This window comes from Acipenser ruthenus, chromosome 2 (assembly GCF_902713425.1).
Source record: "Acipenser ruthenus chromosome 2, fAciRut3.2 maternal haplotype, whole genome shotgun sequence".
NCBI lineage: Eukaryota > Metazoa > Chordata > Actinopteri > Acipenseriformes > Acipenseridae > Acipenser > Acipenser ruthenus.
This window is the reverse complement of record NC_081190.1, coordinates 8,427,567-8,455,092: the sequence shown is the minus strand read 5'-3', so window position 1 is coordinate 8,455,092 and position 27,526 is coordinate 8,427,567. Positions and strand designations below refer to the sequence as shown.

At 41.3% G+C, this 27,526-nt stretch overlaps 1 protein-coding gene across 1 annotated transcript in view; it reads right to left on the bottom strand.

Annotated features, from left to right (window-relative positions):
- Positions 1-1,766: 1,766 nt before the first annotated feature.
- LOC117403753 (DNA polymerase kappa) overlaps positions 1,767-27,526 on the bottom strand; it is a 31,527-nt gene continuing 5,767 nt past the window's right edge. Inside the window, exons 3-15 of the mRNA XM_058988275.1 lie at positions 26,351-26,470; positions 24,575-24,727; positions 23,271-23,402; positions 21,979-22,129; positions 21,207-21,371; positions 20,570-20,694; positions 10,896-11,062; positions 10,518-10,550; positions 9,823-9,919; positions 7,795-7,966; positions 5,235-6,794; positions 3,294-3,345; positions 1,767-2,712 (exon numbers count right to left, since the gene is read on the bottom strand). Coding sequence (XP_058844258.1) covers positions 2,628-2,712; positions 3,294-3,345; positions 5,235-6,794; positions 7,795-7,966; positions 9,823-9,919; positions 10,518-10,550; positions 10,896-11,062; positions 20,570-20,694; positions 21,207-21,371; positions 21,979-22,129; positions 23,271-23,402; positions 24,575-24,727; positions 26,351-26,470 — 3,012 coding nt within the window. The 3' untranslated portion in view covers positions 1,767-2,627. The remainder of the gene's footprint in view (positions 2,713-3,293; positions 3,346-5,234; positions 6,795-7,794; positions 7,967-9,822; positions 9,920-10,517; positions 10,551-10,895; positions 11,063-20,569; positions 20,695-21,206; positions 21,372-21,978; positions 22,130-23,270; positions 23,403-24,574; positions 24,728-26,350; positions 26,471-27,526) is intronic.

Sequence of the window (27,526 nt, the reverse complement as noted above, 5' to 3'; positions counted from 1 at the left end):
TTCTGTAAACAGGCACTGTGCTCACACCCATCGGAAACATGCAGATAATCCTGCCAGCTCACCTCCAGTTTCTTTTTTTTTCTGCAGTGCTGTGGTAGTGATTCTTTCATTTTCTAAGTGTGCGTCTCTGCAATAAACACACACATCAATCACACAAGTCACTAAGCTTTTATAATTTATTATAGTATTTTATTAAACTTGAAATGCTGTCATTTGAAAATAATGTTAATTCTGCACAGAAGCCCATTTATGTAAGGGGGACACTGAGGCTGTGCTATGTGACATCACTAGCCTTTCTTGCTGTTCTCTCAACAAGGGCCTTTGTCATGCATTGTCACTGAGAATACACCAGAGAGTTATAGCAAGGCAAGCACACAGCCTTTCAACATCACCTTTACAGTTCAGGAACTGGGAAGCCGGGATGAGGAATGTACCTAAATCAACCAAAGTCAAGCTCAACAGAGACCTCCTTTTTGAATGCATGTATGGGCTTTTTTTATTCATTGTAAAATATCAACTGGGGAAAACATTTTTTGTTTTGTTTTCTTTTGTTTTTAGGTTAAAATCTTTCTGAATAAGTTGGTGGTCTGCCAACACTGAATTAAAGTGTATTTGTAGAACTTTGTGGAGAAGCTCAAATCTAAATTTTCCAAAGATTATAAGAAGCAACTTAATGCGTTATTCTTTTCTATATATACATAACATTTGTATGTAAAAAAAAAAAAAAAACAACGGTGGTGGATCCTGACATTTATAAAGCTCTGTGTTATTTAAAAGATTACTTGATTTTCATTGTTTTCCAAGTAGTTTAAAGTAATTAGGCTTTCAGGCAGCTATTTTCTTCAAATGAAGATTGCTTTTAGTGGCTGACGATCGATATGAACGCTGATAAAGAGTTAATCTGAAAACAGCAGCAAAACACTGCAACTCTGTTCATTCTGTTGAGAAATGTCTGCTTTGAATTCCATTTGAATTTAGTTAAAATCTTAATTCCATTCAGTTCTGTATAACTGGTTACAAGTTCCGGTACAGTAATTCGGTATTCTGATTGATACGGTGCAAGTTTAGATGTAGAGTAGCTAGACAGCAGATACCCAGACCGACCAGCTAAACTATAGATTAGGGTGATCTGTGGAAATGCACATTACGCTCCTATGCTAGCCCAGCCTATTCAGTCTGTCTTGCACAGTGTATTTATTGAACTGAGCCCCTTAGTGTGAGATGCACTCAGCTCACTGTGCTGACTGAAGCAATGCCACCCCACCCCTCTGCCTCGGTTCTTCTGTGTGTTCTGTGCTTGGATGAGCCCCATGTAGAAAGAAGAAACACACAAGTGCAGTCACTAAGTATGGAAAAGTTAACTGGACTACTCCTCACCCCTAATGCTGTCTGAATCCCAAAACATGTCAAGAATACTATTCTGAATAGAAATCTCCACTTCCTAAAAATCCTTGTATGTATAAGGCAAGTGTATTAATGGGATTATGCTGAATTCGTTATCCGTCCCTTAAGGGAATATGCATTACATTTTGTATTCTGAACAATTCCACTAAATGCTCTGCAAATAATGATCTGAAGCTAATGGTGCTAGTCTGCAAGCAGCAATATCAAGACAAGCTTGAGGAGCTCCATGCCTCTCAATGAGTGTATAAAAATACAGAGTGACTCTACATAGAGATGTAGATTGCACTTCTACAAAGATAACATGTGTTTTATTATTAGTAAGATACATGCACAACATATTATTAAACCATCTTTTGTTTACAATTCACATGATAGCATTTTTACAAGAGAAAGAAAAACACACCAGAAGGACACACAGAAGGATATTTGATCAGAATATAATATGGATGTGAAAGTACAGCTACATATTCCTCTTCATTTCTTTATTGAAATACTGTAAACTGCTGTCCTGAATTATGACAATAATAAAAAATTTAATTAAATCTATCGCCAACACTGCAGCAGATGCTAACATTTCAGTTCTTCATTATACCATTCACAGAATAAAAAAGGAGTTCATTATATTAAGTGCATAACATATCCAATAGGATTTAAGCAAGTGCATCAACAAAAGCTAAATGTAGGCAATATCCCATCTGGGTTCTTATAGCTATGACCCCAACAAAGAACAACATGTGTGTCCATTACTGGCCACCTGACCCTTTAAGGTACCAGGGATAGCTGTCCTGTTGTCTTATTGTTGCAATGAGGTGCACAAAACAGGGTTTTAAATTACTAACAGGTTGGATCTGGTCATCCAAATGGTCAGTTTCCTTGTGATACTTAAGTCACTCTCAAATGTCTTTTAAGAAGAAACCGTTTGAACAACTGCTCAATTACTTGTGTACCTTAAGGGCTTAATGACTGGCAAGAGCAGCTATAATACCTGAGGCAATACAGGCCATTAGACACACTGGCAGAGCACCTGCCTGGTGCCTAATTTTGCGTTATAAACCAAACCCTATTTTAAAGCTAAATGATTATTTGCATTGGCAATAGAAATGAACCCATCACGATCCTGGGCAGTAATTCTGCACTATGATGAGCTCTCTCTGGAAAGACACTCTTTTGCAAGGCTCTGATGTTACTCCTTATGCCTGGTTGGCTGCTATTTGTACAGCCGTCTATCTGAAGAACCTGTCGATAGTGTTCTTGGTGGCAGGGGCTTTTGACTTTTTCGCTACCGGGTGAAGAGGTGGAGATCCTGATCTGCAACAAGGAGAAAACAATACCAAATATAAACAGGTTGAAAAACAGTGGTGCACAATCTCAGCTTCTTATGGATGTGGAGTTTCTGCAGGACAGGTAAGATTTTCAATTTAGACCGGATGCCAACATTAACACCTGTTCTCTTAAAGTATGTTACATTCAGGAATAAATTTAAAGCCCTATTAAGCATAAATAAATGGCATAAACTAGTAAGAAACAACTTAGTTGCAGGCAGGAGTAGGTAAGCTAGTGTTCAGAGTAATTCCTTGCTAGTTTTACATTGTTAAAATGGGTTTATTCCTTTCAGAAAATGTGCCTGTGCCCTTGTTGCTAAACACCCTGCAGTGCGGATTGGATCTGGTATCACCCTGATGCGAGGCGAGTGCTCCTGTTATAACCGAGGGCCATTGGATGAGCACTGTTGGATCGACTTGTGCTTAAGTAAACTACAGCATGTTTAGGATGATGTTTGTTTATGGATGATCCAATAAAAAAGAAACATCATGGAGCTACTGGGTTACAAACACTGTACATTGAAATAGTTTAAAAATCTAACAACATTTAAAGAAGGCCAATATTACCTTTTTATTTTACTTCTTGAATTCAGAGACTTCTGTCCATCCTCTGGCTTCCCTGCAGAAAAATAAATACATTAAAATACATCAAAATGTCAATGCACACAGGCTTTATAAATGCAATGGCTGAGTAATGTTTGGTTGAAAAACTTAAGGATAACATTTCTTTAAAAGGCATCATACGCCTTGTAATTATTTTAAGTTATTATGTTTAGATGAACAGGATTGTTTTAGTTTGATTTTATGAATATCATACGTGTAAAAAAAAAACAACAAACATCCAGATGCAATGTATGTAATGTACTGTATTCAAATTATGTTCTGATTACACTATTTTGATATTCTTAGAAATCAAATTCTTAGAAAAATATTCTTCATAAAAAAACCACTTATAAAAAATACAGCCATCAGATGAGCCCTTATCAAGGTAGAAAATTGAACTAAATGGCTTCTGCAAATGGTTCTATCCTTATCAGAGTTAAATTGGGGAACAAAATGGATCCAACAAGCTTTTGAAAGGAAAGAGGGCAGGGTATCTTGAATTGAAAGCTGAGGGATTTGAAAAGAGACCCCTTGTCTTTTTATAAAGTGCAGCTGTAATTGATAGCATAAAAATCTGGAGCAATTTCTGTCTTCAATGGATAAAAATCTGTGAAATTCAATATCCAGCTAAACAATAAAGACTCAAAAATGGCTGATAGAGAAAAGGCATTGCCATCTTCACTAGCATTACTCTTTTCACAGGTCCTCATAAGTGATATGATGGCACATGCAAGTCAGCTGTTCTGTGTGGTGTTTTTTTACTAATGCACAGATCTCACGGATTTCCTGTGCAAACTCATTACTCATGGTTGAAGCCTTGACGAAATAAAACGAAATGTGTTCCTTCTCTGTGACATTTCAAACTCTATTCTTCAGCGATGTCTTCATTGAGCTGTACAAACATAAAGCTTAATTAGAGGGCAAGGGCATTTGCCACTAGCATAATCGTACCACAGTAACAATGGTATCACAATGATAAGAACCCGTACAAATCAATAATCCACAGCAGTGTTATATCAGTATCAAGAACATGGTTCAATATTTCTTCCAATTCTGTTGTGCTGCCCTTGCTGCTTAAGGTGGTTCTCAGTGACTCAGTGCATTATAATGGAATCCAATCAGGATGAGTCCAACCTTTCTTCTTATGCAAAATACAGTAGCTGCAAAATATTTGGAGTTACAAAGAAAAAGGAGAGTAATAACATGCTGTAGGCAGCACTAAAATGATGTTGCTATAGTATGTTTCTCAAACTGAGATTAAAGAAGCCCTAGCCTTTTCTCTCCTCTTTTTAAACAGCTGCTTGGTGAAACTCCATAATCAGAAGTAATTGTGAGCTTCAAAGGGTGTCATTATAGTTTATTTAGGGACATCAAACGCCACTGTTCATATTTCACTCATATTGAATTTTATCTGGGATACAGTACCTTTCAAACATTTCTAAATTGAATACAAAGACAGACACACAAGCAGACCAACAATCCTCCAGCTTTTTGGATCGTGTTTTACCATCTTTACAGGTTAGAAGAATCAACATGGACATGTATATACCCTTTATATGCCTACATCCTTCACATGTGCCTGTTCTATCTAAAGACAAAAAGCAAAAGAGTGCCTAAATACCTGCATGCATCAGCAACTAATAGACATTCAACATTAGGTATCACCTGCTTTTTGTGGTGCTTCCTTTAATCAATTTTGGAAATAGTAAACCTTCAAGAAATGAGAACAATTATTCCTAAAATTGAGAAATGGGATTTGTTAGGATTTCTACAGCTTTCCAATCGAAAATCTGTTTGGGTTTTAAGTTAAAAATAAATAATTAAAAAATAAATTGGGGTAAAAAAAAAAAAAAAGTATTTTACACAAACCGATATAAATATTCTGTTGAAAAGGCAAACACTGACCTTTACACTTCCTGTGTGTCATAAGGTTTGAATTATGTGAGCAAGCTCTTTCTTCTCTGAGTTCCTGTATAACATCCTGATTTAAACAAACATCTACATGCCTATTGAACAGGGACAGGTCAGTCGTTTCTTGTTTAAGGTTACAGACAGGACACACCAGGGCGGTGTCTTCTTGCCCTTTTAAAGACCAGCTTTTCAGAGCACCTTCTCCGAGTGTCAGCCCAACATCCCCCTTGCTTTCAGGAACTCCTGCACTTAGCCCTGAACTGGGATTAACTCCATCCTGCTCAAAATTCCCTCCTGTTTTTACAGTGCTGTTGTGTTTTTTTGAAGAACTGTCACTGGGAACACTTGTTATTCGGCAACCCTGTGAGATGGTTGTCTCCTTAACTGAAGCTACATTATTAGAATACGACTCCCTAATAGGATGTGTGATGTTCATTAAACTCTCTGTACCTCCTGGGACTGTCTTTGTTGATGTTACTATATCAGCACCGTGCTTGACAGGGAGGATTAGGGAAGTACTACAATGACCCAGTGAAATGTCTTCCAATTGCACTATGCCCACTGTTCTGTCGCATTTCAAATCTTTCCTCCTTGGCAAAGTGCAGGTCCTATTATCCAGGCACTTTTTTGTAGGTTCATCGACTATCAGGTCTGCACCCTCTTGCACACCAGGGACTAAACTGGGCTCATCCACTGGAGATCCGCTCAAGCATTCGTCAATGTGCCTGTTGAAGGTCTCCAGATTGGTTGTGTTCTGCTTTTGGAAACAGACAGGACAAGTGAAGCTTTGACCCAAAGGTCTGTTGTTTCTGCTTGATGACGGTCCTCCCTCATCCTCTCTGACTCTGTGGCTGATCGGAGCATCCCCATGGTCACGGGCCTGCTGTGTCTCCAGGAGTCGCTGCCTCTGGGCCTGGACCTTCTCAAAGAAGGACTGTCGCTGCTGCTCATCAGCCTGCTCTCGCGCAGCTCTCTTCTTGTTAAAGAAACTCAAAGCTCCTTCTGGTTCGTCCGTGTTGGCTCTGGTGTCTTGTTTACCTGTGTTGGTTCTGCTTTCTTGTTCACCCGTGTTGGTTCTGCTGTCTTGTTCGCCCGTGTTGGTTCTGCTGTCTTGACTGCCCGTGTCGGCTCTGCTGTCTTGTTCGCCCGTGTCGGCTCTGCTGTCTTGTTCGCCCGTGTCGGCTCTGCTGTCTTGTTCGCTCGTGTCGGCTCTGCTGTCTTGTTCGCTCGTGTCGGCTCTGCTGTCTTGTTCGCTCGTGTCGGCTCTGCTGTCTTGTTCGCTCGTGTCGGCTCTGCTGTCTTGTTCGCTCGTGTCGGCTCTGCTGTCTTGTTCGCTCGTGTCGGCTCTGCTGTCTTGTTCGCTCGTGTCGGCTCTGCTGTCTTGTTCGCCTGCGTTGGTTCTGCTGTCTTTTTCGCCCGAGTTGGTTCTGGTGTCTTGGCTGACATTGTCCACAGTAGTAGGAGCCACCAGTTTTCCTGCTTGGAGGAAACCAATGATGCTCTTCTGGAGAGGTTTCTTATCTTCTTGCGCCGGAAACCCAGAGACTCGTACCCCTAAATCAGACAGAAGAACATAGGGACTGTGAGTGACCACTGTACTGTCAGGGAAGTGGTTTGGTGAAACACGCAGAACTATCCGCAATGAGGAAAACACCTTGTAAGAAATCCCTACGGACACTGCTGTAAGTGAATCCACATACTCTAGGGTTATTTTCTATAATTTTTGTAAGATATTTCACAAACTGCACATCCTTGCTCATCATTCCCTCACAACAGCCTGTACTTGACCATGAATGACTGGTATCTTACTGAGCATCTTCCCTTAGCTTTACTGTCTGCTGTGGTATCTGTTCTGTTGTACCAAGAACAAACAGAATCACACAGCAGCTAAGAGATCACCAGCTGTGAAATGAGGCCAGTATCCTAGCCTGGATTCAAAGGCAGAGCTTCTGATGAGAAAGGACAGGTTAATAAATTGATTAATGAAATAATTCATTGATTCCAGTGCTGCAATCATTTTGCTGTCACAAATGCTAAATGACCACAAAGCTCATTTCCTTACAGGAAAAAATAAAGTGATTTGGTATCTATGAAGTTAAAATGAAAAACAAATATACCATGCCTTAGACTGAATTACAGACAACTTATCTGTACCGTACAGTTATGGTTTTGCATCACCCTACAGAACGAACACATTTTGCTTCATAAAGTTGAAAGAAACCTGCTGAATAATGTTACATTAGCATAGTGAATTACACACTGCTTACTTAATGAAAAACTGACAAAAATTGTACATTTCAAAATCTAACATGAAATACTGTTATGGCTTCTGGCAAACTTTGGCAATATCATTTTGTATTTTCTTTGATTACATGATCTAAACTATAATGATATATATATATATATATATATATATCTCAACCCTAAAATTCTAGGTGATGCAAAACCTTTGGCTATAGCTGTATATGATTATGCAATCGGCACTCAAGCACCAAGTCAAACCCACTTAGGTAGTTACTGTGGAGTTATGTTCTTCAGATAGAATTAGTGTTACCCATAAGCCTTAATCGCAGGGGCTGTGGACTGGCATTATCAATCTCTGTCTTCAGCAGGTCCCTTGCTATAGCATATATTTCTTCTTCAGTGGAGACGACAGAAGACACAGTGGAAGCCCTGGTTTTAACATCGAAATTCACGTTCTTCAGTTTCAAGGTTACTGTTTTTCCCTGCAAAATAAATGAAAGATCAATAGCAGGTGGTTACTGGAATAGATAAACAGGAATTGACCCCAACCCTGAACTGTACAGGGTGGTTTTATGTCAGATTGTTTTTGAAATCCCAGTGAAAGTGAATGACAGCGAGATCCCACAGAAACAAGTTTTTGATTAGGTGTTTGTTTGAGGGAGAGTCTCAGTTTTACACTGAACCTATAACATGTATTTCCTTTTGCTATGAAGCTGAACCTTATCTGTGTTTGGCATACTGAAAAGAATACAGACTAAAGAATAATAAACAAAAAGAAAAGCCAACACTGTATGTTTACTTTCTGGGCTTGGTACAGAAAGACTGTAAAGTGCAGACCATGTGGCTAATATCACACACAGCTATTTTATAATAATCAAATAGTGTGGTTTATTTTGGTGATAATTCTGTGTTGAAATACTTTGACTATGAGTTCAGGAGCTGTTCTTCGTTTCTAGCAGCACTACACCAGCCTACACCTAGAACTGAAGATAGTGAACTTCAGCATCATACAGTCATATAAAGCAATGAAAAAAATATTCAGTTATTTCCAATATTTCATGCATGACAGGGCTAAGGAAATAAGAGCATAAGAAACTCAAGAATGAGAAAAGCACATTCGGCTCACTTTGGTGCAATAAATAACATTTAGGTACAAATTCATACAAAAAAATAAAAAATAAAACAGACAATTTGAAAAAAAATAACCCCCATAAACAAATTCCTTTTTTAAAATCTTTGATTCACATATTGCAGTGCTTTCTAGAGCTGCTGACTGCTAAAGAGTATGAAAAAACAGTTCCGAAGCAATCCTGAAGCAATCCAGTCTATATGGGAAATCATTGCAGTATCCCTTGCAATAACTGAACTGGTGAGTGCAGATGTGTTTCTCTTACAATGCATCTGCTGGAAGGAGAATGCCAGGTACTCCCACCACACTTTGAAAGCTTATATAGATCATTTTCCTTGGGTTTTATGCATGCTCTGTAACCCCCTGAGACACACGCAAGTGCAGCAGCACTTTCAGTCAGTCCTATCTGCCCTCTCTTATTTCATGGCATGGATTTCAGGGCTGCAGCACAGGGAGCAGCTGGCACGCTCCTTGCAATCGTATTCCCTTCTACGTGATCAGAAAGTTAACAGGTGTAGTTGGAGTGTGATGGATGCTCACAGTTTTTCCAATGCCAGGAAGTAATTACAAGACAGGCTTCCTATTCCAGCACACTAATCTGGAGATACAAGGTTTTATAGCGGCTTTCTAGCTTAGTAAGGAGCATGGCTAAAGAGATCTCTTCACTATGCCTTCTACTGTTATTGCAGCTCTGTCAGTTATAAAAAGAGTTTACAATCATCTATGAAGCAAAATGAAACAGTACAGTAACTGTAAAGATGCCCACACAGAAATACTGCAGACCACACCGTGACTGATTCATTCTAGCTCTATAGGTCAGATTTTGAATATCTATTTTTGTACAGGGACAGTACAGTGAAAAGAGTCTGCCCCTGCAGGTTTGTGGTGCTTGATGGGTAATTTGCTGCCTTTTTTTTTTTTGTTTGTTTACCCAACTCAGACGGCGTCCTAAATATCTTTGTATTCCTGAATAGACCTGAATGAATGTCCCTTCTTCCAAAACTGACACAAAAAAAAGTCCCCCACATGCAGCGACACGCCACGTTATGGAATCTATACCACTGCAGAATGACTGGTTGGGATTCATTTTACCCCCAATAATTGGGTTTCAGCAACAGTGAGAGGGTAACTAATCTGTTTATTGTTTTGGCAAATATATGAGGCTGTCCCTTGTGAAATGGCTGTATGGGCTCTAGTGCTGCCCTGTACCTTCAACTCTTCCTTGAGCAGATCCTGAGCGAGATCGTGGCAGAGTTCACGGCAGAAGCTGTACTGATCCTCTGCGTTACTCAGCTCGCTGAAAGTCCTGCAACGCATAAGAAATGAAATGTAAGCTTACAATGAAAGCAACAAACTGCTGCTGCCATCAGTGCAACTCTCAGAGTGACTTTTATTTACACAGAATAGCACTTAAACAGAATGTTTGACTTTAAACACTTAAATCACTAAGGTTAAATGTACTTTATTGAGTCAGGTCCAAGAACTATCCAAGTGTAAATGTTTCATGATCCCAGACTGAATGTATGATAATGTTTTTTAGAGTCATGGTGTTTTTAGTGATGTGAAATTACTGCTGCTAGAAGACCCATGTAAATTACTGCTGCCATGTAAATTAGGCTTTGTGTCATTCTATTCCTGGTTAAATGAATGAACAAATAAAATAAATAGATAGAATGGAGTCATTCTCAGCCAACATGGCGTCCACAGCATTCCCCATTCTGATTGACGACTCAGGGAACGTGGATGAAAAAATCAACTGTGATTGTGTTAAAAAGACATTTGCGACAAAATGCTATACAATGAAAAGGGTGTTTACTGACACTGCAGCATTTGTTTAAATGCACAGATATGAACACCAGTGTCCTTATCTCAATATCTTCAGGAGTAAAACTGAAGCGCTGTACCTTTCTGTGCTCATACTCTTCCTCTCGCCATCCCTGTACAATGAAAAACAACATCAGAGAAATAGTCAGCTTTTTAATCCAGCTTTTCTATATTCACATCATTCACAGTCATTGTTGAAGACCAGCTGCAGTAAACGCATGTTTACTTTAACCTTGACCACTCCAACACAAAAGGAAACTTTATTTACAGCAGCCCATAACAAGGTCATAGCACAGATAGATGCCAATTACACACAGCCTGTGAATAACAATGGGTTTAAACACTATAAAAAATGAAAATGTCATTTTAAAATCTTCTGCACACTATATACAAGTGTCTCTTCCGAGTTATTTTCTTTAAGATTTATACAGTAGAAATGTTAAAAGCAGCAGGCTGACCTCTCAATATGTGTTGAACCCAAACCGAGTGATATCTCCATGAAATGATGCCATGATGTTTCAGAGAAAAGGAGGGTGAGCAGTGCCCCCTGCTGGTACAGCTCAGCACAGGTAGTAATCCCAAGGGCTCTCAGCATTTTCTCTGTCACTTTCCCTATGCCTGGCACCTGGAGGGGAAAACACATCCATGCATCCTTCAGCTCAGCAAACACACACATTACCCTTTTCCATTGTATTCACCAAGGAGATCACTACCACAGTGCTTGACAATCCCAGAACGAGCCTGCTACAAATAGCTCGCCAATAATTGGATAGGCTTGGGAACAAATTAAATGTGTTTCACACAACGTGCCTCCCAAAAATACCCAACTGATTAACTGAATAAAGCAGCTAATTAAAATAATTTAATTAATCAAAAACAAAACTTGTCTTTAGCAGACATGTCAACCCCTAAGTGTTCATACCAGCGAGACCCCTGCTGAAAAACCTTGGGATTGATGAAAAACCTTAATCTAGACCACTAGATTTTGTTTTTGGGGGGGAGGTTGCAATAAACATTATATTTTTCGACTTTAATAATTAAATTCTCATTGATGTCCATTTCTCTTTTATTTCTGTGGTAATTTTTGCGTGAACGAGACAGTGACAGTCTGACAGCCTCTCCTTTGACTCTGTCCGAGTAATGACGGTTGTATACAGAAACATAGAAGGCTCGCACAAACCGTCAGTTTGAGACAACAAGGCAATTCTATCTTTAGTGTAAGGGGGGAGTTTGCGTAGCAGCTACAGGAATACAGAATGGTAATGTACACCTCTTCATGGTGAAGCCCCCCCCCACTCCCCCAAAACAACTGGACAGTTGTATTGGATTTACCGCTGTATCATGTATAAAGGGTTTCACAGCCTCGCAAACAATAACAAACTTATACACAAACGTGAGAATCCACTGCACGGCTGTGAGACTCTCAAAACTGTGAAAACCGTGAAAACACGGGTAAACCTTGAGACTTGATATCCATGCTTTAGTGTTTTTAAATACCACGTGAGTTAAAAGTTTGAGAATAGGCTCTGATATTCCTATCCGTGGACAGAAATGGAAAGGAATTAAAAATAAATTTAAAAACCAATCAGAAATACTATATATATATAAAATTACCCTTCTTTGTGTCCTGTACATGTTACTTAGTAGACAAGTATTTATTATATTTGTCCATTATATCACATATCTGACACTACCTCCCTATCACATTAATAAACACCTACATTTAGTCCGATTTGTGAGCTCTGTTGTGCATGCATTTATATATAGTTTTTACAAAGGAGGATACGGGCAACATGCCTCACATGTCGACCTGTTCCTATCCAGTTTTAAATAATTTAGCATAACAGAAGCAAAAGTGTTAAAGGGACTAGGAGCTCTTAAAATAAACAAATCCCCTGGGCTGATCCTCCCAATAGTACTCAAAGAAATGAAAGAAGTTATTTATAAACCGCTAACCAAGATCATGCAACAGTCTCTTGACACAGGGGTTGTACCGACAGACTGGAGAATTGCAAACGTAATACTGATCCACAAAAAGGGAGACAAAACTGAACCAGGTAACTACAGACCAATAAGCCTGACTTCTATTATATATAAACTTATGGAAACTATAATAAGATCCAAAATGGAAAATTACCTATATGGTAACAGTATCCTGGGAGACAGTCAGCATGGTTTTAGGAAAGGGAGATTGTGTCTAACTAACCTGCTTGATTTTTCTGAGGATGCAACATCGACAATGGATAATTGCAAAATATTTAGATTTCCAGAAAGCTTTTGACAAAGTCCCACATAAAAGATTAATTCTCAAACTGAACGCAGTAGGGATTCAAGGAAATGGATGCACATGGATTAGGGAGTAGTTAGAATGGAACTCATGTATAGAAAATCTGAATACAGCCTACCGAGAAATGGGGAATAGGTTCATACAGGCTAAGATACTACACAGATGGCACTGGACCCCCAAAAAACTGCACAGGCTTAATATTTCACCAGATGATAAATGCTGGAGGTGTAATGGGGAGGTAGGTTCAATAACACATATCATATGGTCCTGTCCTATTTTAACTAACTGGTGGCAACGTATCTCGCAGATCATGTTTGAAGTTGCAGGAAAACAGTTCCTTCTTTCCCCAAAGCTTATAATGTTGGGGTCAACAGTTGACTTATCTGAGCTAACACATTTCCAGGTGAGGTGGATCACTTTGGCAATTACCACAGCAAAACGTATACTTCTGAGACGTTGGAAGAGTGATTCAGCACCTACACTTGAGGATTGGGTTCTTAATATGTCCCAACTTTCCAGTTTCGAAAAAATAACTTATTCTCTGTTAAAAAAAATACCCATATTTGATTATGTCTGGGGCCCCTTTCTACAGTGGGCATCTGTAACAGGGCGAGCAGCCCTGTACATTGTTTTGTTTTATTTTTAGAACAAGGGTTCATCCTCCGCCCCTGTGCAGATTATTGTTTTTGTTTATTATGATTTATAGTATTTGTCGGCGAGCGCCGTATGTTTTATTGTATTATATTTATGACGGCGAGCGCCGTATGTTTGTTATTGTTTTGTTTATTTTTAAAACGTGTCCTGGCAGAGGCGAGATCAGTGCTCGTCCTCTGCCAGGAGTAATTAATTAACTCGTGCAGAAGGTGGCCATCTCCCGAATGAATTAAGTGATTTAATTTGTTGCTAATCGGGAGATGGTCACCTGTTATAAAAAGCCTGCAGATCTCCAACTCTGTGTGGGTGTTTTGAGTGGGTGTTTTGTGTGGGTGTTTTAGGTGGAGTGTTTAAGAGGATACGCGAGAGCGAGAGGAGATACATTTATTTAAAACGTACGGATCAGTGAAGGCAGTTGCTCAGCCTGACCGTATTTATTTTGTGTTCGAGATTTATTTTTGTTTACTTGTTTTATTTCTGCTCTGCGAGCAAGTGTTTATTTTTGTTTAAATATTTATTTATTTTTGGTTGCTTTAAATAAAACGGCGCCCGCGCCACTGCACAATACCTTTTTGTGTTTTGTTGTGCCTTCTTCTGCCGTGACGTCAGACCCTCAGCCATTCCTGTCACACGTGGTGTCCTGCGTGGGATCGCAGCGCCTCCAGGACGCAGGCAGAAGAGGGTACTGCATCTTTTTCATTTTTTTTTTCGTTTTTTGATTGTGTGGAGTGAAGAGGAGGAAGGAAGATGGGAGGAAAGAGGTTGGAGGAAGCTTCGTGGTGCCTGCACTTCACGGAGGTGAGGCACTACCAGAGGGAAAGTGCTCCACAGAGGCCACCTCTCCAGAGAAGGATGGAGAGGTATGAGAGCTGGCTGAGGGACCCCAGCGCCCCGCTGTGGTTAAAAACAGAGGGGAGACATCTGCTGGGGGACAGCAACCTGGATATCCTCTTGGACTTCGTTAGGCTGGAGCCAGAAGTTCAGGAAAAGGCCATCACCAGAGGATATCCAGGGCTCATAGAGGCCTTGGAGAGGATGACCCAGATGGTCGACTGGGTCTACCAGGAGCGAGAGGGGAGAGAGCGGAAGGTGAGGAGAAGGAGGCAGAGAGGGAACACTGACCTGAAATGGGAGGAGCCCGAACGTCCTGCGCCTGAGTGGGAGGAGCCCGAACGTCCTGCGCCTGAGTGGGAGGAGCCCGAACGTCCTGCGCCTGAGTGGGAGGAGCCCGAACGTCCTGCGCCTAAAAGGGAGGAGCCCGAACGTCCTGCGCCTGAGTGGGAGGAGCCCGAGCGTCCACAGCCCAAGAGGGGGGAGTCGGTGCGTCCACAGCCCAAGAGGGGGGAGTCGGTGCGTCCACAGCCCAAGAGGGAGGAGTCGGTGCGTCCACAGCCCAAGAGAGGGGAGTCGGTGCGTCCACAGCCCAAGAGGGGGGAGTCGGTGCGTCCACAGCCCAAGAGGGGGGAGTCGGTGCGTCCACAGCCCAAGAAGGGGAGGGCCGAAGGTCCACAGCCCAGGTACCTGCCAGCAGAGGGGGAATACCTGCTGGTGCCGCCTCCATCTCCATGGGAGGACTGTGAGTCGCTCCCACCTCCGCCAGCAGAGGGAGCATTCCTGCTGGTTCCACCTCCACCGCCGTGGGAGGACGACGTGTCGCTCCCACCTCCGCCAGCAGAGGGAGAATACCTGCTGGTGCCACCTCCGTCTCTGTGGGAGGACTGTGAGTCGCTCCCACCTCCGCCAGCAGAGGGAGAATACCTGCTGGTGCCACCTCCGTCTCCGTGGGAGGACTGTGAGTCGCTCCCACCTCCGCCAGCAGAGGAAGCATACCTGCTGGTTCCACCTCCACTGCCGTGGGAGAACGACGTGTCGCTCCCACCACCAGCAGAGGGAGAATACCTGCTGGTGCCACCTCCGTCTCCGTGGGAGGACGACATGTCGCTCCCACCACCACCAGCAGAGGGAGAATACCTGCTGGTGGCGCCTCCACCGCTGTGGGAGGACGACGTGTCGCTCCCACCACCACCAGCAGAGGGAGAATACCTGCTGGTGCCACCTCTGTCTCCATGGGAGGACTGTGTGTTGCTCCCACCACCACCAGCAGAGGGAGCATGCCTGCTGGTTTCCCTGTTGCAGCCAGAAGGGGAGGAGCCGCCTTCGCTGCCAGAAGGGGAGGAGCCGCCTTCGCTGCCAGAAGGGGAGGAGCCGCCTTCGCTGCCAGAAGGGGAGGAGCCGCCTTCGCAGCCTGAAGGGGAGGAAGCCCTGCCGCCTTCGCAGCCTGAAGGGGAGGAAGCCCTGCCGCCTTCGCAGCCTGAAGGGGAGGAAGCCCTGCCGCCTTGGCCGCCAGAAGAGGAGGAGCCCCTGCCGCCTTGGCCGCCAGAAGAGGAGGAGCCCCTGCCGCCTTTACTGTCAAGAGGAGAGGAGCAGGAGCTACCTCTACCTCCACCACCACCACCATTGGGAGAAGTGGCGCTCCTGCTGCCGCCTTCATGGCCAGGGGCTCCCCTCCCGCCGTCTGCATCGCCTAGAGTCGCCTGTGTCTCCCTTGCGTCTCCTAGGTTTGCTGCCGGTCCTGTGTCGCCTCCCGAGGGTCCGCTGCAGTCGCCTCCCGAGGGTCCGCTGCCGTCGCCTCCCGAGGGTCCGCTGCCGTCGCCTCCCGAGGGTCCGCTGCCGTCGCCTCCCGAGGGTCCGCTGCCGTCGCCTCCCGAGGGTCCGCTGCCGCTGCCGTCGCCTCCCGAGGGTCCGCTGCCGCTGCCGTCGCCTCCCGAGGGTCCGCTGCCGCTGCCGTCGCCTGGGGTCGCCAGGGATCCTGCTTCACCTGGGGTCACTACACTGTGGTCGGAGCCCCACGGAGGGGAGCTGCCGGCCATCAAGAAAGGGGGGGAGGTCAGGAGACCAGCTCCCCCAGCTGCACTGTTGCGGCCGGAGGTCATGGGTCAGAGCCCCACGGAGGGGAACTGCTGACCATGAAGAGGAGGGGGAAGGTCAGGAGACCAGCTCCCCCAGCCGCACTTTCGCGGCAGGAGTTTGGGTGGTCAGAGCCCCACGGAGGGGAACTACTGGCCATGAAGAGGAGGGGGAAGGTCAGGAGACCAGCTCCCCCAGCCGCAATTTCGCGGCAGGAGAGAGTGTGGAGGGAGCCCCAGAAGAGGGAGCTGCCGGCCACAAAGGATTGGGGGGTGCCGGAGATTCCACCATGGCCACCCCCCAGAAGCAACTCGCTTCCCCCTCGTCCGGGACTTTGAGACTGAGGGGGGAGGTGGCCGTTGGGGCCATGTGTGCGTTGCACAAGGGGGGGGATATGTAACAGGGCGAGCAGCCCTGTACATTGTTTTGTTTTATTTTTAGAACAAGGGTTCATCCTCCGCCCCTGTGCAGATTATTGTTTTTGTTTATTATGATTTATAGTATTTGTCGGCGAGCGCCGTATGTTTTATTGTATTATATTTATGACGGCGAGCGCCGTATGTTTGTTATTGTTTTGTTTATTTTTAAAACGTGTCCTGGCAGAGGCGAGATCAGTGCTCGTCCTCTGCCAGGAGTAATTAATTAACTCGTGCAGAAGGTGGCCATCTCCCGAATGAATTAAGTGATTTAATTTGTTGCTAATCGGGAGATGGTCACCTGTTATAAAAAGCCTGCAGATCTCCAACTCTGTGTGGGTGTTTTGAGTGGGTGTTTTGAGTGGGTGTTTTGTGTGGGTGTTTTAGGTGGAGTGTTTAAGAGGATACGCGAGAGCGAGAGGAGATACATTTATTTAAAACGTACGGATCAGTGAAGGCAGTTGCTCAGCCTGACCGTATTTATTTTGTGTTCGAGATTTATTTTTGTTTACTTGTTTTATTTCTGCTCTGCGAGCAAGTGTTTATTTTTGTTTAAATATTTATTTATTTTTGGTTGCTTTAAATAAAACGGCGCCCGCGCCACTGCACAATACCTTTTTGTTTTTGTGGTCCCTTCTTCTGCCGTGACGTCAGACCAGTCAGCCATTCCTGCCACAGCATCCAAAACACATTAAGCGTACTAAGGAGTGGGGCGGATCTCTATCATGGGCCGGGTTCTCTTGTGGCAGGGTTTTCCTCCCTCAGCTATAATTGCTTATTACACTTACCCCTTTTTTTTACATTAATTATTTTTACAGTTTTTTTTTTGTTGTTAATTTAATTTCACTATTGTGTATTATGTAATATATTTATTTAGTTTCTAATGTGTCTTTTAGTTTCAGTTTTTATGTGTCTTTGTTTATAGTGTATATTTCTTCTGGATCCTGCTTGTGATTGTTTAAAAAAAACAACTGAAAAATCAATAAAATAGGCATTAAAAAAAAAAAAAAAACCATGTAGAAACTAGAAAGTACTGATCAGAGGAGAAACCTCAAAACGGAGTGAGGTAACCAGTATCACAGGAATCAGTATTAGGTCCTCTGCTCTTCCTAATCTACATTAATGACTTATATTCTGGTATAGTAAGCAAACTTGTTAAATTTGCAGATGACACAAAAATAGGAGGAGTGGCAAATGCCGTTGCAGCAGCAAAGGTCATTCAAAATGATCTAGACAGCATTCAGAACTGGGAAGACACATGGAAAAATGACATTTAATAGAGAAAAGTGTAAGGTACTGCACGCAGGCAATAAAAATGTGCATTATAAATATCATATGGGAGATACTGAAATTGAAGAAGGAATCTATGAAAAAGACCTAGGAGTTTATGTCGACTCAGAAATGTCTTCATCTAGACAATGTGGGGAAGCTATATAGTGAAAAGTGTTGAATTTAAATCAAGGGAAGTAATGTTAAAACTTTACAATGCATTAGTAAGACCTGATCTAGAATATTGTGTTCAGTTCTGGTCACCTCACTACAAAAAGGATATTGCTGCTCTAGAAAGAGTGCAAAGAAGAGCAACCAGAATTATTCTGGGTTTAAAAGGCATGTCACATGCAGACAGGCTCAAAGAATTGAATCTATTCAGTCTTGAACAAAGAAGACTACGCGGTGATCTGATTCAAGCATTTAAAATCCTAAAAGGTATCAATGTCGACCCAAGAAACTTTTTTGACCTGAAAAAAGAAACAAGGACCAGGTGTCACAAATCGAGATTAGATAAAGGGGCATTCATAACAGAAAACAGGAGGCACTTTTTTACACAGAGAATTGTGAGAGTCTGGAACCAACTCCCCAATAATGTTGTTGAAGCTGACATTCTGGGATCCTTCAAGAAGCTGCTTGATGAGCTTCTGGGATCAATAAGCTACTAACAACCAAACGAGCAAGATGGGCCGTATGGCCTCCTCTCGTTGGTAAACTTTCTTATGTTCTTATGTTCTTATATACGCACAGGTTCTTGGGCCTTGTTGTGCATGTATTTATGTATATTAGTGCTGGGACAAATATCCGAATATTCAAACGAATATTTTTTGACATGTATTCGTATACAAAAATCCGATGTTCGCATTCGCTAGAAATGACAAAAATAACTTGCACTTATGTACTGCCTGACCAGAAGTTGCAAAAATGGCAAATCAAAAATAGCTCTGTGTGATATGTGAGATTTATATATAAAAATAAATAAATAAAATAAAACCACAGGATCAACACAGCAGCTCTCGAGCTTCTATTTAAAAGTATTAGACAGCAAAAAGTAAACAAACCATATTATGCTCGTGCACACATATGAAAAGCCATCTGGGTCAAAAATGCGTTGTGCTGCTTTAGAGCGAGTCAGAATCTCATGGGACAGAAAAAAGGCAAGCATATCATTCTGAAATGCCTCGCTTAAACAGTGCTATATGAAGGGGGCATTTTCAACAATAAAGGACAGAGGAAACAACAAGCCGATATATCTTAATACCGATAGGTGTCTTCTGGAAACAGCGGTGTAGTTGTAGGGTTCTGTTCACAAAGTTAACGAGTCATTTCAAATATTGTTCTTTTTTAATAAATACAGTTAATATTCAGTTGATATAAAACTGTTGCACTTTTAATGGATAACAATACACTTCATTGTATTACTAAAAAAGAAGACACTCTTCATTAAATAACTCATTTAAAATAAATAAACTTGTGATACACAGCGAACGCCTCCAGGGTATATTACAGAATAAATCATCAACCCAGACAGAAAAACTCTCCCCAGAATCTCCTTTTAGAAAAGACTTAGGAAACACAGGAGTTTGCCACTGCGCTGCCAAAATGATGGGGCTTATTAATCCAGAGCTGGAGCTGTAATTGTATGTCGTGTGGAGCTGCATTCAATTTCAACATAAATCCAGTGAATGAGTTTAGTGCTCATATGAATACCACAACTCATTCATAATACCGGTAGTTATTTAGGCTACAATACAGACATCGTGCAAATTGAATGCCATGCAGCTACTATGAAAATATACAACTTGAAATATAACGAGACCCGTAGATTTATTTAACCTTTTCAACAAGAGCCGCCTATTTGTGCCATCGCTGCCTGTCCTGTGTTATTATTATTATTTGTTTATTTAGCAGACGCCTTTATCCAAGGCGACTTACAGAGACTAGGGTGTGTGAACTATGCATCAACTGAAAGACGGAGCACAAGGAGGTTAAGGGACTTGCTCAGGGTCACACAATGAGTCAGTGGCTGAGGTGGGATTTGAACCGGGGATCTCCTGGTTACAAGCCCTTTTCTTTAACCACTGGACCACACAGCCTCTGTGTTACCGGTCCAGCTCTCTAATTGCCTCTAGCAACCTCAACATTAAGTGAGCTCCGCAAGCACGCATCCAGTTTGACAGGAAACAGAAGCACAGATAAATCACGACTGAAGAATAATTAATTTCATTTTAAATACAAACTTGATGTAGTATTTTTTTCCATACATATTGCATATTTTTAAGGTCATTAAAATGTCAATTATTAGACATGCAAGTATATTTTATTTGTAGATCCTAATACAAAATGTACAAGACTGCAAGGTAATCAGATCTGCTGTGCACACAAGCGTATGTAAATCATGTTCCGGTGCCTATCATTAGAAGCTTGTTTTTCAGGCTTTGGTGACACACATGAGGCTGATCTGGCCAGTGCAATGCCCCAGAGCAATCTCTGAAGTACACCCATTTATAACTGTCACAGAAACTACACAACCAACAGCACTGGAAAGATAATTGTATTTAACGGTTTCCTGTTCCCAAATATTCACTAAAAGCCATACCTTCCGAATAGGTAATCCCTGGATGAAGTCCATCACAGCTTGTCGATCGGAGGGGATCATATACTGACCATTTGGTTTATTCTTATCACTACAAACTTTTGCCAACATCATATTTGGAGCTATGCCTGAAATAACAGAACATTAGACATAATCATATTTAATCCAACTCTTTAGAAACAATCTATTTCTTTAGCTAGAGACCAGGCACACTACGGAATGACATTATCTAAGCATCACCACTCTTCATTAAATAACTGCATGTCCAAGAAAAGGGTTCAATAAAATAATAATGCATCTGAATTGAACTGGTCATTTCCACGAAAACAAACAATAACGCAATTTAAATTTAAACGGTCATCTTTTGATTCATTAAGACTTTTCAGAAAGTGTTTCTTTATAATTACAGAACAAACTACAGCAGCTCAGTTAAATCACAGGCATGGCAAATACTTTAAATAGAGAATGAAAAAGCTAAAAGAGCTCAGAGGCAGTTTCACCCTTGATTAGCCACAGTGTATAGGTAACAGATGTGTGTTGTTAAAATAGTAAAACCAGGAATGGATCAAACTGCTATGGAATGGGAGTCGTATTTCCACTGCTGGTGTAAATGTAACACTGAATGCTAAGATTGTGTCACCTGCACTGGCTGTTAATGTGGTCCTCTGCTCGATTCTGAAGCGCATTTCCTTCACCACCTCCTCAGCTGAAATTCCAAACACTACAGCCTTCTGTGGAGGCAGAGGGGGACTGTCCTCAAAAAGCACTGGAGAAGTGTTCCCATCACCTTCATTGACACTCCCTCCTTAGACAAAAAACACAAGAGAAGATTTGCTTATTTTCCTATTGTTAGCTTGGTAGTTGGGTTAACTGTTGCCTCTATAGCTGAACGGGTATGGTATGTGTTGATGAACTCAGATCTCTTCCATCTGTGTTCACTTTGTGATCATTTAGAAATGTATTGAGCAGCATTCACATGAACAGTGTAAAGCGTGGAGATACTGCTGCTGTACTACCTTGAGAGTTTGATTTCATCAGCCCTCAGAAGCCAGGGTTGGGCCTGACAGCTAGATTGGTTTATTAGGATGCTAGAGCTCGACCAATGCCAGAGCAAGGTGTAGGAGGGACCAAGTTATAACTTAATGAAATTGAGTGACATGCTTGGCAACCGGTGAGCCACTTCACCCTCAACACACAGCTGAGGTGATCTGACCTACGTGACAATACAGTACCAGATACTGTATTGTTTATTTAAAAAAAAAAAGAACAATCTATAAGATTCTAATAGTGAATGGAAGTGCATGACAGGTAAGATTGATGGGACTGTTTCCTGAACTATGAACTTTAACCTATGTGTATTCATGTCCCAATACAATGACAATTCTGGCCCTGCAAAATTCCCCCTTCAGCACCTTCAGAAGGGCTGTCTGTGCTAATGTAGCAGGTCCTCCTGGACTCCGGCCAGCATCGCCTCTGCTCGAGGTGCTCCGTGATGTCCAGGTAGGCTTCATCCAGACTCATCGGCAGGAAATTCGGGTCATAGTCTGCAAATATTTCTCGCACCTTGAAATAAAAAAAGTAATAAAAACTAAATGAAACCTTTTATCAGGATGGTCATCTGCTGTAAAGAAACAAATACTGTATTTATAATATGTAAAGAGCAAGGGTAAACAGGAAGAGGACACAGCCGTTACAAAGCTCAGACGCAGTCTATTCAAGTATTTAGCTTCAAGTCTTAACTTTGAAGCCTGAAGTGACTCCATGTTTCTTCATGTATGAACTGATGCAGACAGAAAGAGAATGGTTCAAAAGTTTAAAGTAATGAAGTCAATTTCTTGCCAATCAACTTTATATATTTAAAATATTTAATGAGCCTGCAACAGAATATAAAACTATTAACAAGCATTGAAAAAAGTAATTTTGCATGCAAAAAAAAAGCTGCAGAAAATAATGCAATTTGTCAAAAGGTTTGGACATATGAGTTATTTAATAATTGGTGGCAGTAGTGGAATTAAAGAAAATGATAAGGAGATGCTTAATAGTACAATTGGACCCTACCTCCTTTCTTTTAAATGTTTCAATATTATTTCCTATATTTTGTTACAAGGAATAAATAATAATCACTGAGGAATAATGTATGTGAGCAACAGGCACCCACTCCCTCGTCTACACATTACAACTTGAAATACAGTTTCAAGGTATGTTCTTCAATGCTCTGACACAGGGCATATATACACTATGTTATAACAGAAAGTGAATGAATGCTGCTGTGCCTGTTGGTTCCACACACGGGGTGGACGGTGTGTGCATGGGGTCGACAGTTTCTCCATGTGGTTTATCTATTAGTTAATTTACCTGCTGACAATGTTAGTGATGTGATAACATGTTCAGAGAAATAGTAACATTTAACAGCATTTCACTGGCTGTATTCTTGTACCTTCTATGTAAGGTACAAATAAGGAAAATTATAATTTTACTGATGTCAGTACTAAAAAAGTTGGTGGTTAAAAAAAATGGTTTAAACAAAGCCAATGATATCCTTGTATGCTATAGCACCCCCACAATATGAAAAATGAAGTAGAACATTCGATGGATCATTATATATAATACAAACACAACCACAAATACATACAATTATGCTACAAGGGGGAACAAAATGTGTTATTTTAAACCAGGAGCCTTGAGCTGGTGATAAGTGGCTTACCTCTGCACTCACTGCTTTATACTTGTCAAAGTGCAGTTGCACTATGATCAGGCTGGGACACAGTTTCTTTGCAATAAACCCAGGCATGGCAGCACGCACTCCAAACTTCCTAGCATGATAATTAGAAGTTGACTGAAATGAGAAAGAAATTAAATGACATGATTACCATTTTAAACTTGCAGGCACCAAAAATGTCACGTTGCTGATAAATGATATACCTGTGTCCCCAACCCATGCAAATACTCCCCCTCCCACCCCCAACACACACACACACTCACATGTACATTAGATCATGTGGTGAACATTTGCCCTCTGAGAAGGTGGAACACACAGAGCACCCTTTGATCGGTTCTTACTCAATGCCTGCAGAGCTTCTGTTTGTCAGGAGCAGGCACTGACAGAAAAAAAAGCTGTACACTTTAAAATTCTCATCAGAGCAAAGATTTGTCTACAAGACATCCCTGTGGCAATAAATCCCATAACAGTTTATTAGATCCTTCCTCACTTTCTCCGCTGAGTAACTAAAGATTTTAACTTGCACTGTCTTTCGAAGGTTTTATGTTCTTGCTGTTGCAACACTCAAGGTTCAAGGGTAGCTTGGAAAAAGCAGCCCCACAGGCACTGCTTTTGAAACTATATATCAGTTTCCAAGTAGGGCACTCAAAGCCAGACTTGGGTAAAGTTGACAAAAGCTCTCTCTGAAGCCATTGAATCCTTTCTTTCTCCGGGGAACCATTTACAATGGTGCACTTAAGATTCTGGTTTTTAGTTCTGTAATATTATTGGTAAGGTGTGCTTTTCTGTGATAAAAAAATTGGTGAAAATAACATTGATGAAAAGAGTCCAGGGTCTCACTTAAGCTACAGTAGAAGGTTCCTATTCAACAGCCTTTTCACGTTTGTAATCTTTGGCACCAAACGTATTAAAGTTCCAGCTAGCCCAACCCAGCAACAAGCAAACGCACCTCCACAGAAGGAGTCTTTCAGTTTATTAAGCCAGAAATGCAATGCCTCAAAACACTCTCTAATATGTAATTGTTAAAGTGTGCTGGGCAGTAATGAAATCCTATCAAGCACAACCCCCATCAAATAATCTCCGCAGCCACACCAGAACCATTGCTCATTGTATCAAGGGAGTTCCTTTTGCACTAAGCCTGACCTACAGGGGAGTAGTTTGTTTAGGATTGATGAGTCTATATTTGCAGCACTTGTTTAATGATCTCATAATATTTATATTGCAGCTATTTTATATTATATATTCTATATTATATTGAGTTTAGCAGCACATTGCAAGGGCATTCTTACCAGCATGCTCATGGACCCCACAGCCATTGGTTTATCTCTCAGCTCTGGGCGGTCCCTCATCTCCACAGCTGCATAGAAAGCATCCATGTCAACGTGCACTATGGTGTATCCAAGCTCACGACCTCTCTCCAACTCCACTGCAAGCTTCTCCACCTGGACACAGCAAAGCAACATTGGCATGTCTTGGGTTTTTGAATTTCACAAACAATGTCAGGTGTGAAACTGTTCCAGAGCAATGACTTAGGGGCAGCAGTGTGGAGTAGTGGTTAGGGCTCTGGGCTCTCAACCGGAGGGTTGTGAGTTCAATCCCAGGTGGAGGACACTGTTGCTGTACCCTTGAGCAAGGTACTTTACCTAGATTGCTCCAGTAAAAACCCAACTGTATAAATGGGTAATTGTATGTAAAAAAAATAATGTGTAAAAAATAATGTAATTGTATGTAAAAATAATGTGATATCATGTAACAATTGTAAGTCGCCCTGGATAAGGGCGTCTGCTAAGAAATAAATAATAATAATAATAATAATAATAATAATAATAATAATGACTTTCATTATAGTGAGATTCTCTTGAATGTAGACAATCGATATTTCACGAAAAACAATTGTAGCGTTTTATATTATCACGCAGGCAAACACAATTGGATAAGCCTATGTCTCTAGATAGCATGTTAAAACTCAAAAGTATAAAGTGTAACATATATGTTTGATAAGCATTACCAGCTGGGATAAAAACACTGGTCCAGAACAAGTATGTCCCCTTTATATTTTTATTTATTAAGAAGGTAAACAACCTGACTTAATAATCTATGATAAATTTCTTCTAGAGGTATAGCTTAGAATAAAACACATTTTTATCTTGATGCCCTCTCTGTGACAAAAATAAAAACTGGTTGTTCAAACAAAAATAAAGGTTTTTTGACTTTCTGGTAATTTTGTTACAGAAGAGATTTTGAAAAATGTGTAAGAAACAGTAAGAAATGATCTGTGTGTGTGTGTCCCTTCCACAGCTGTCACAATTCTGTAGAATACACCATTTATTAACACTGCTGGAACAACCACAAAACCACTCTAAATTACAAGGATCTATAAATAATTTCTGCAGAAACGTTTCTGCTCGACCGTTCTTATCTGCAATAAGGGTAAGCAGGCCTTGTAAAAAAACAGAATTCACTCAACAGTTTGATAACACACCTCAAACATAACAAAATGTATTTAAAAAGAAATATCGCAAATAGAGTTTAGTTAATCCTGAAATATGGTAGGAACTCCTGAGCAACAATAATCTAGTTGATGATTGGGAAAATGCGTATTCTGTTGAGTTCATATAGGTCTTGTGGTTTCTTACAGTCTTATGATCATTGAGAATGCAGTTTGCTGTAAAACTCATGACCAGTTTAGGGGATGACTGCATCAGAGAAAACCAGTGATTGCATATCTGATTATCAAAGAAGTCTCCGGAAACCACATTTATACATGGTGAGTCAAAATAAATGTATGAGCAGACACTGAAACTGAAACAAATGCAGATTGCAATATGAATCTCACAGTTTGACTAAAACTCATAACCCTTTTTGGGACATTTTAAGGAACCTCTAGCAATACAGCACTATACTTGAATAGCACCTTTTGTTAGTAGGGTATAAATAACAATCCATGAACTAAGCTTAATTAATTTACTTTTGCAATTTAAATGTAAAACTAATCGTACATCAATTGTGCAATGATTCCAGGTGAAGATGCTCACTATGGATCTAAACACAAGCATACAGTATACCTGTGATTGTGCTTTGCTGAGCTGTTGCTCAGTGATTTGCTCTTTTTGCTGCAGCATCTTCTCGATTCGTTGGTTGACTTGCTGCTCCTTCTTTAACTCATTCTCATAAAACCGAGAACCCTAGAAAAATTACAACAAAACGTTTCTTTTTTTTTTTTTTTTTACAATTGACTTCACATCAACTTCCACAAAAGAACAGACTGCAAATAATCATTTTATGAATTCAAAGTTTTTTTGATCATTGCTATTTAACCTGAGCAATGCAATAATGCATTCCATGAAATGTGATTCACAATAAAAACGTTTTAAAATAAGTTTTAGTAATCAGATGCATATCTTAATTGGCAAGATATTTACTGCGCTTGCATGGGTTTTATTAATTACCTGCATGTACTAACATTTTCAATGTGCTCAACATGCCTAGAGTCTGTCTCTGGTGTTCTGTGATGATTAATACAACAGTGCAAGCCAAACAGTCCAGAATGAACAGCTACAGTCACTGATCAACACAAAAAAGTCCATAATGTCAAAATGAAAAATAAAATCTACAAATTGTTCTAAATTAATTACAAATACAAAACAGAAAATAATTGATTGCATAAGTATGGTAGAGGCACCTTTGGCAGCAATTACAGCCATGGGTCTATTTGGATAAGTCTCTACCAGCTTTGCACATCAAGACACTGCAATTCTTGCCCATTCTTCTTTGCAAAATTGCTCAAGCTCCGTCAGTTTGGATGGGGACCTTTGGTGAACAGCAATTTTCAACTCTTTCCACATATTTTCAATTGGTTTGAGGTCCGGGCTTTGACTGGGCCACTCCAGGACATTGACCTTTTTGTTTTTAAGCCACTCCAGTGTGGCTTTGGCTGTATGTTTGGGGTCATTGTCCTGCTGGAAGATGAATCTTCTCCCGTCCCAGGTCTCTTGCAGACTTCAGCAGGTTTTCCTCCAGGATTTCTCTGTACTTTGCTGCATCCATTTTGCCCTCTATCTTCACGAGCTTTCCAGGCCCTGACGCAGAGAAGCATCTCCATAGCAATGTGCTGCCACCACCATGCTTCACGGTAGGGATGGTGTTCTCAGGATGATGTGCGGCGTTAGGCTTGCGCCAAACATAGTGCTTAGCATTGAGGCCAAAAAGCTCTATTTTGGTCTCATCAGACCATAGAATCT